Here is a 10,243-nt window from a genome sequence, read left to right on the forward strand (position 1 = left end):
TGACCGTATGTTGCCAAAACAACAGAGAACTTCTTTGCACGGTTATTAGCCAGATGCAAAAGTACAGAAGACCAATCACAAACCCTCTCGAATTACTGAACATTTAAACCCCAGCTACCACTGTACTTGCAATGCCCGGAAAAAAAAAAGGGGGTTAAATCATGTGCCCCCTCCCTTACATATAACAGAGTGGGGGGAAGGAGGAGACCAGATCCTGTGTATTTTACCCCCTCCCTCCTCCTCCAATCCACAATGCTCATTTCCATTTGACTAGGTGGTGTACAGAGGGAAAACACTGCAGGAGTTAGGGAACACAAAAGGGATTAAATGTGTGCATCTGACTTGGCAGTAAAGGGTAAAGTGTGATAAACAAGCCTGAAGGCTGTGGGGGGAGGGGGGGGGGGTCAGTCTCTCTCTACACACACACACACACACACACACACACACACACACACGGCCTGGTCCAATAGCCCCACTCCTCCTGACATTAGCTTAAGTAGGGGGTCTGAGCAAAGAAGAGACTGGTCAGTTGTGCTATTTGCATATAATTTGGGTGGGGGTAGAGTGGCAGAGAGCAGTGGGGGCATTCCGCTGGTTGCTGTAGGACAGATGTTTGTTGTACGTCCTGGCACTAGAAGTAACTTAGACAATATCCTGCAGCAGGGGAGGAGGTAGAGCTTCAACCACAAAAAGCTGTTTCTCCAGTTAATGGCAAATCCCCTCCCCCATTCACTTAACTATTTCCCTCCAGGCACCCAAAGAATATCGAGGGGCCGTGAAGATGAATACCCCCCCCTCCCCTCATTTGCTTGTATACATCTCTGTATTATTAGACAAAAGTAAAACTATTCCACAAACTTAAAGAGTTGTTCCGCCTCTAGGGACTGCTGCACAAAATGATATTGTACTCCTGCCCCCCGGCCACCACACATGGGCTGTATAACTAGACTTTGCCAGTTGTGTTCACTTAATAGTCCTCAACTAAAATTACTTTGTTTTTACTTTTTTTTCCTACTTAAAAAACCCCCAAAACACTAAAGAGAAAAATATTTTCAACGTGATTCATCTTACTGAATAAAACATGAATTACCTTCCTCGTCTCACATAGGACCAACCTAAAAGAAGCACTGGGAGACAATAGCTTGTTAATAATGCTGTTCCGACTACTGCGGAGAGTAAACATGGGATGAATGGCAGCCCCCACTTAGCGTATACAAACTAAGGGGAGCAGCAGCTGAGGTTTAATGCACTGAAGAATTTGGGGGGGGGGGGGGGGTATATATTAATTTACATTTTCCATGCTAGGTTTACCTTTTTATATTGTAAAGCGAATGAAGCAGACTTATCACGTTATTGGTTGATTTAGTTGAAGTTTCATAAATATGTCCCTTAATAACCAAAGAACTTATATTCTATGCAATAGGCTACCAGTCTGTACATGTGGTTAACGATGGCAGCGGCTGCTCTCTTGCCATATCTATACTGATCCATAAAAAAATAATATAAAGAGTGTCTTTTGCTGTAATGGTCTCTCAGTATCATATGTAAAGACAGGGCACCAATTCTTCATCCCTGTAATGCATTCCGGCATTTGTCTAATACTACATGCGATACCCTGAGCGTGGCGTGTTCGGCTACAATTATCTAAAAGATAAGCAACATATGCCCAATGGCGTGGTAGTTCGAAGAATATCAAATTTATTGGTAGAAATAGCATCACATTTATGGATTAAAAAGTCCCTTGGAGAGAAAAAAAAAAAAAAGATGTGGGGTTTGATAGAATTTTGGCATAATGCAGTGAGCAACACGAGTTAAATTGAATGTGTGTCTATGCATTATGTAGGGAGATGTACTAAACCTTGTACAGTGATAAAGTGGAGAGATAAAGTACCAACCAATCAGCTCCTGTCACGTTACATGCTGTGTTTAAAAAAAAAAAAAATGACAGTTATGCTGGGTACGCACTGGCCGATATATTGGTCGATCAATTGATCAGCCAATATATCTACTGGCCGTTGGCCAGTGCGTACAGGCGATATGTCTGTGAAGCGCGTCGTTCACAGACATATCGCATTGGCTGTGCTGCACAGCCGGTGGATAGATATGTCTGCAGATATATCTGTCCAGCGGCAAGTGTGTACGGGGGCGGTCTGCACACAGCGGCAACTGCGGAGAAGGGGGCGGCTCCGTCCCCGATCCACCTCCCTGCCAGCGGGACCCGCGGCTGCCGGATAGAGGATGGCCGTTCACCGTGTATGAACGACCATCATCTCTAAGATATCTGCAGATCGCTCGATTCGCAGATATATCCTTCAGGTGTGTACCCACCTTTAGGAGCAAAATGATTCATACTTTACCTCTCTGCCCATCCTCTCCAAGGATTAGTACATCTTCCCCCAATGATTTTCCTCAGGTACGATTTTGTTATCAGACATCTTGTGGAAGCCACCCATTTGTAGGATACAAAAAACAGTTTCAAAGTCATTAATTGGAAGGAGGTCTGGTGCCCAGAGGAAAATAAAATCTTCAGTTAGTTCATTTGGCCGCAAAATCTATTCAAGAGATTCAGGAGTATATTTACATAGTTGTCTGATTTTGAATACATCACTATTGGTATTTTAAGTCCTCTAAGCCTCTTTGCAAAATGATCTTTAGTAAATATACCTTTATGACTTCTTGAAAGTTTTATATATTAAGTGGTTATTATTATAAGTGTCTATGTGGAACTTGAGCATGTTGTGCATTGTACTGTACAAAACTTCCCACTGTAAACAGATGAAAACATCTAGATTGTAAATGTATTATTAAACAACCAAACACAGGCGTTATATTCAACAAACACAAGTTTGGTTTATTAGATCATGGCACAATTAGTAGCAATAGAAAAAAATAAGTTAATGATGTATTAAAAAAAGTTACAGGGGAAAAAAAAAAAAAAAGTTTTTACACATAATAAATAAAAAAAAACCCTACAATCGCTGCCAACACAGAACAACATTTCAGGATTTATATTATTCTCTTCCACATTTTAAGTTTAGGTCTTTAGGTTAACAGGCAAACAGAACAAGAAAAACAACTTTACAAATAAATTAAAATAAGATTAATATTTGGTCTCACTCAATTGTGGCAAAATTGGGAAGGAACGAAAAGCTTCCCAGAAGCCCTCGCTCACAATGCAACCCACCCACAAAAGTCACCCCCACCCCCCTCCATTAGACCATTAGTCTGTAAGCACTTCGGGATAGCATAAAAGATAAAACAAGAGAGTTACAAAGGAGTTCGGTTCCTAGCTATCAGGCACGCATTCCTGGTCCCGATCATTTTGCATGTACTTTTCTACATTGAGATTGTAGGTAACTACTCCAGTTTCGCCATAGAAGTCTTTCAAGGACCCAAGTTCTGTACATGCTGCAGTATTTTAGGATCCACTAGATCCTCCATTACATTTTAGCTGCCTTATTTCCTGTGCATCCAACACGGAACATAGAGCTACGCAAGGGGGCGGCTCCATTCAATTCAGTCCCACCCACCGCGCCATCAGATGCGATGGTCTATAATAGTGTCTACATATGCATTGACAGACTAATGCCTAGAGTTAAATAATTGCAGCTTAAACCCCAAACCCTCAATTAAAACACTATGCAACATAACACTGGATAAAACAAACTTTTTTCTTTTGGTCAATCGTACATTAATGGGTTCAGCTCCCAAACACTGCAAAGTAGAGGTTCAGCCTGGACTCCAAAACACACATAGATCCATCGAAACTCTCCATGATCGCAGAGGCTCCTTGCTTCCATAAGCAATACCAATGCTGAGTAACCTACACTAGATGCCATTAGAGAATACGTATAATTTATCCACAACTCTCCCCGGAAGGGATCAGGTAATCAACAGTGCAAGTAGGAGGTTCACATACACACACCAAATGGAGATATGCCAAACCCATCACTCGACACGGAGGGAATGTCTCCAAAACGTAGGGTTCAATAACCCTTCCCCAAAATCTCAAATATGAGAATACCGAGTACATAGAACTTTCTTCTTATAAAACTAGAGTACTCCAAGCTATCTGAACCTCCCGGCAATGTAAAAATATCAATTAGAACAAAAAAACTGGCTATACACACATAGAAAAATAGTTCTCTGTATTACAAGAGGCCTAGCCAGATACTCTGCTCTGAAACTTTGTATTTTAGAATCAAGGCAGATAGAAATCTAGAACAAAAATTGCTCATCTAAGAGTTATAAAATAAGGTATAAAAAACAGGTCACGTTAAGCTTTCAGGCGCTGTAAAGGCGTTAATAAAATAGAGTATTTAGTAAGCCCATTCATCAGAGCTTTTTTTATGCCTCTAACGGCAGGGTGGCTTGGCACTGATTGGGTTAATATATGTGCAATGCCTAAAGGAACTTGGACCTTCAAACTTGTTAACTAAATTCAGATGGGCCACCGGCAGCCTGCAATACCTACAAAACACATTTTAAACTCGCAAACGGTGCAGAATTACTCTCGCTTTGCCGACTTCCGCAGTCATTTACAAAAAACTTAAATTTCTTTTCAAAACAGGAGGTACAATAACAATCCATGGTGTAGATTCCATATTCCACTTAGAAGTTAAGGAACAAGTTTGGAGAATTAAACCCAATTAGTTTAGGCAGTAATAAGTTAGGAATCAGGTCCTTGTACAGTCCAACAAAGAAATAAAAAAAAAGAAAATATATTATTACAAATCATTAATACGCCACAACAGGCTTAGGACTGCTGCTCCAGCCCGAGTACTCAATCCCTACGGACAGTCAACCTGGTACTTGAGAAGAAAGCAGCGTGGGGTGGAGAGAGCAACAGACAGAACATCTCAGTCTGCAAGAAAGCTGAATATAGGGAGACGCTTGGCTTCCTGCGAGTTGCCACAGCCGGGCAGAGATTCTTCCTCGTCCTCCTGCTGCGTCAAGGAATCCCATCGCTCCGCTACCTTAGGGTCCCCTCGCTTCCAGGGAGAAAGCTGGAGTTGCAGACTACTAGTCACCGGGTTCTGCATAGTTGGGCGAGGAGGAGACAATGATGGCCCATATAAGGACAGGGCAAGGGTGGCAGGAGGGGAGATGGGCGAAGGAGGTCCAACGCTGGCAAAAGGATTGGATGTGGGAGTCACTGGGCTGGAAGGAGAGAAAGGAGACAGGGAAGCGAGTGAAGAGGCAAGCGAAGAGGAGAAAAGGGAGAGTGAAGAAGAAGATGACGAAGAGGGTATCCCCGAGCAGCTAATACTATGTCTCAGGAGAGGCGGGCGCTGCCCCCTAACACCACAGCTGAATCTCTGCTCTTCGGCGTTGTGGATAAAGTGACAGCGGGAGCCGTACGGGCAGAAGCCGATGGTGTGGTAAGTCCTGCACAGCTCCGTCTTGTACTTCGGATGGCGGTTCAGACCCCTGAGCTCCCCTGTCCCGTGCGCAAACTGACACTTGGAGCCGTATTTGCAAGAGCCGCTCTCGTGGAAAGTGCGGCACAGCTCAGTCTTGTAGCGGGAGGATGACGATCTGGAAGTGACCGGGGACTTTTTACTCTCCTCGATCATGCTGACAGAGCGCTCCGCTTGGAAAGGGATGTGACGTAGCGGGTTTGAAGCGGGCAGCTCCGAATCGCGGTTCCATGGACTTTGTAGAGGCCAAGCAGTGGAATCCAGCAAGTTCTCTGTGCTCTGAGTGCTGTCGTTGAGGTTGACCGGACAGGAGGAGTGGGTGTTCGGCTGTTCCTCATGGGGACCCTTTAAGTTTACCCCTGCCAGCAGGGATACAAAACTCTGTAAAAGAGGGGAAGGGGGGGGGGGGGGGGGGGAGAAAGGGGGCAAGAGATTAAGATGTTTCTCCAATATCATGATTTAACAAACACACACTTTCCTAACAAATGCCTTCTACCTTTTTAGTGTGCAGCAAAAGTCTCAGCCAAACTAGTTCCACCCACAGGTGTGATCAAATGCCAGACACTTTCTGCAGCAAACCCACCATCATTCATACATAGACAACACCAGAATATTCAATAAGATGGCTATTGGCCCGATTCATAGATTTACACAATGCAGATATTTACGCAGTTGAGCGATTATCGGCTGACTGTGCATTCGTCACCAACGCCCTGCGCACACGCTAAGGGACCTTAGCGATGCCGCTCACAGTGGGGACTTCTTTGCAAAGTGACTGACATTTTTTGGGGGAGGTTACGGGGAGCAGCGGCAAAGACGCAGGAGCGTGGTGGCTGTTTTTGGGGCCTGTCTCAGCATACTAATGCAATTCCGCCTGCAGAAAACTTGGTGCCAGGGACTTGATTACTGCGGCTATTCTGCGTGACCCTAGGATTACTCCGTCGATCCAAGGGCCTGCGACCACCGCGGCGTGCTTGTACACACTTGCTCGGACCTGTGAAGCCGGCTACATGCATTAGCATATCCTCGCGCCGCGGCTGGAAATGCATCGGCGTACATCTGTGAATCTGGCCCTATGTTTGTTAGGGGGGTCACAGGCTTTTGAAAGAGTCAAAATATAGCACAAGTTAAATTCCAACCTTATACACAACCCACCAGTCAAAGTGCCACAAAAAGGTGCTGAAACCACAGTCACAATTTTGGGTTAAAAAGAAGAGTACACAAACTTGCACAAAAAGTTATCTACAGAAAATATACAGAGACAACTCAGCATAACACAATATAGGGTGTAAATACAGCACATGTGCACGCCATACAACTCAGCAGCAAGGCACATACAGAGGCAATGCAGCAGCCCAGCCAGCCAACACGACCGCCAAAGCCAGCCATGCACCCCACAGCCAGCCATGCACCCCACGTGCCCACAGCCAGCCATGCACCCCACGTGCCCACAGCCAGCCATGCACCCCACGTGCCATCACCCTTGCTCCCCACAACCAGCCAAGCACCCACACGCAGTCACCCTTGCACCCTGCTTGCCCAGCCACCCTTGCACCCCACAACCAGCCAAGCACCCCGCATGCACACAGTCACCCTTGCACCCCACACGCAGTCACCCTTGCACCCTACATGCACACGCACACAGCCACCCTTGCACCGCACCTGCACAGCCACCCTTGCACCCCACATGCACACAGCCTCCCTTGCACCCCACATGCGCAGTCATCCTTGCACCCCACATGCACACAGCCACCCTTGCACCCCACATGCACACAGCCACCCTTGCACCCCACATGCACACGCACACAGCCACCCTTGCACCCCACATGCACACGCACACAGCCACCTTTGCAGCCCTGGCCTGAACCCCACATGCGCACAGCCAGACATGCACCAAACTGCACATATAGACCATAAATGCCATCTTAATAGAAGGAGCGGTTACCTTAGACAGATCCGTGTCCAGCTCCGGGAAGGGGCTGAGCAGGCTGGAAGGCATGTCCGTATATCCTGCCGGCATGGGTGGGCTGGAAGTCCCAACTTCTGCTTCCACCTCGTGCTCTACAAAAGTGGAATGTTTGTAAGCGGGGCAGATGGTGATCCCCGTAGCCACGCCCCTCGTCAGGACCACGCCCACCCCACACTGCAGGGCTGAGCAGCAGCACACACAGGGCTCCCAGGGGCTGCACACTGCACAGGGAAAGTCTCATCCTCCTATCCCAAAGTTTTCCTCCTCTTCCTCAGCCTCAGTTCTCGTCTCTCTTATCCTCATATGTAGACTGTCGGGCTATGAACCTTGCTCAGACTTTAGAAGGCTATAATTAATAAGTGTATTCAGAAGGTGGGACGTCACTATAAACCAGTGGGGTGCAGTCCCCCATCTGTGAGTCCCACGGCTCAGGATGGTGGGGGATGGAGAACTCTCCTCCATTCATTCTATGTTGCAGAATTTCAAAAGGTTTACAAGAAAGTCACTGAGGACCCCCAATCAACCTCCCCCCCTTCTGCCTAGAAAGCCCCCCTCCTCCACAGCTCACACAGGTATCCCCCTCCCCCTGCTCTGAGCGGACAAAGGAGAGCCCCCTCTGCAGAGGTAGCAGTCTGCATATACCAATGGATTGTGTGTGGTTAGTGATCCCAATAAGATCTCCAAATAAGAGGATGAATGGCAGGCCCCCTCCCCCACTGTGCTGTCCCTTTCATTGGTGCTGCTAATGTGCCATGCATGCATCATAAACTTTTGCTCACCGAAAATAGTTTCAGTGTATGAGTATGTGGTATCATTGTGCAGTGTGGTACTCCTACCCAGCTGCATGGGCTGGGAGGAAGGGGGGATAATGAAAGATTACCATTAGTTATGCATGGTTGGATTTCTTGAGCTCCTGAAAACTTCTCTCTCATTTAACTAGAGAGAATCATCTGGTTCTGGACGGTGGAGCTGCTTGTTGCAGTCTATATAATGTGTTACCCTGTCCCAAGGATTTTAAAATATAGAAACGGAATAAAGTAAAATAATGTACTGTCTGCCAAAGTTGCATGACACGCCATGCCTCAGTGGTTGTACTGTTATTTCTTAGCTCTAGTGTTGTAACTGGGAAAGCCGAATCATTTGTCCAGGACGCCTTAGGGCCTGATTCAGCAAGGATCGCAAATGTGATTACCCACGCGATCGGGACTATTTTTGCATTCTGCGCATGCATCGCAGGGCGCGAACTTGCCACTGTGATTGGGTCTGCGATCGCAGTGACTATGCAGGTCCCATCGCAGAGTGATTGACAGGAAATACCGTTTGTGGGAGGTAATGGGGGGTGGTCGGTGAGTGCGTTTCAACGCCGTTGCATGGGCATGCATAAATGATCCATTGCGATGCCGTACGCAGCTTGGGCTTTCACTGAGTGTGCTGAGGTTAGCAATTTCTGAGTAAGGTCAGAGCTTGTGTAAGTGTGCGTGAGGCTCCGATGGTACTCAGTGTTACCAATGTTTTCGCAGTCTTGCAAAGTATTACGGATGTGTGTAAGGTGAGATGGGCGTCCTTAAGTTGTGCTGCGATGGCATAGCGATCACAATGGATTAGCATATCATCGCAGTCAGACTGTGTGTGCCTGAATCAGGGTCTTAGAACGATGCCACCTTTACCGCTCCAATTTTTTCGATAACTCAGAGGGCCTGATTCAGACCCGCTCGCGAGCGCTGAGTGCTCGCAAGTGGGTAGATGGTGCCCTAGTGCGCATGCGCACGACGGAGGCTGCTCCGTCGTGCGCATGCGCGAGACCCGGCTAGCGACGGGGAAGCCGTCGCTCCGGGTCTCGCACCAAAGGGGGCGTGCTGGCGATGTTGATTGACAGCACGCCCCCTTTGGTGGGCGTGCCTGCCAGACGGAGGAGTTCCCATGGGAACGCCTACCGTCTGGGTCCGGCCCCACTGACATCACTAGTGATGTCAGTGGGAGTGATTTTGGCTCTGATAGAGCCAAAATCAGAGCCAAAATCACTCCAGGGCTTGCTGTAACCGAGACCCTACTGCAGGGTCTCGTCGCAAGCCCAATGGCCGCGATGGTCTTGACCATCGCGACCATCTTTTTGGCCGCTCGCATATGCTGTGGGTGGTCACCCACAGCTATGCGAGCGGCCAGGAGGCCGCTCCAAGTTTAGGTAGGAGGGCCCTGAACAGAGCGAGCGCTCTGGTCAGAGCGTCCGGCTCTGAATCAGGCCCAGAATTCCTTATTATCAGGTCAGTAGGAATAGGATTTAAAACTGCTTTACCTTATTTGAGATTTACAATGAGGTACAGTTTATGGCCTGAGCAAACGTCACGTGGGTGTTAAGAATTTTTCGGGTTAGAACTATAGAGTGTCACCGTTCTGGAGCTGTAGATCCTGGCAGGTGATAATTGTTTAAGCTTATTTTGTATTTTGTACTGTAAAGCCAAATGCAAAGCACTTTGAGTCCTTTAGGAGAAAAGCGCTATATAAATAAAATTGTTATTATTATAATAGTCATAACCAGCTGAATCTATTTGCAACAGGGGAATATGACCCCTTGTAAAAATCGGAAGCATCTTACGGCTACATAATGGTCAGCGACGTTACCCCCATAAGATGCAAGGCCAAAATCCCCATTGACAAATTTTATTCCACCATGAGCCCCTGTCCTTAACACTAGAATAAAACATGCTGGGGTGAACTGAAATATTTCAAGACTGTGTGGTGTTGTAAACAAGCTATTTACAATTCCTGATCCCCACCCCGCATGATGGGTACAGCTCTAGGTATGGGCGAATATGCGCATTTATTTCTGTGCACGCAATGGCCAGTACATATGGTC

The 10,243-nt window shown here is 47.0% G+C and overlaps 1 protein-coding gene across 1 annotated transcript; it reads right to left on the bottom strand.

Annotated features, from left to right (window-relative positions):
- Positions 1-2,855: 2,855 nt before the first annotated feature.
- On the bottom strand, positions 2,856-7,494 carry LOC148518682 (uncharacterized). The gene is made up of 2 exons (XM_088477144.1): positions 7,366-7,494; positions 2,856-5,801 (listed from the first exon to the last, which is right to left on the bottom strand). The coding sequence occupies exons 1-2, from the start codon at positions 7,438-7,440 to the stop codon at positions 4,860-4,862; spliced, it is 1,017 nt and encodes a 338-aa protein (XP_088333270.1). The 5' UTR covers positions 7,441-7,494; the 3' UTR covers positions 2,856-4,859.
- Between the last annotated feature and the right edge of the window lie 2,749 nt (positions 7,495-10,243).

This window comes from Taudactylus pleione, unplaced genomic scaffold (assembly GCF_031769625.1).
Source record: "Taudactylus pleione unplaced genomic scaffold, aTauple2 ptg000199l, whole genome shotgun sequence".
Classification (NCBI taxonomy): Eukaryota; Metazoa; Chordata; class Amphibia; order Anura; family Myobatrachidae; genus Taudactylus; species Taudactylus pleione.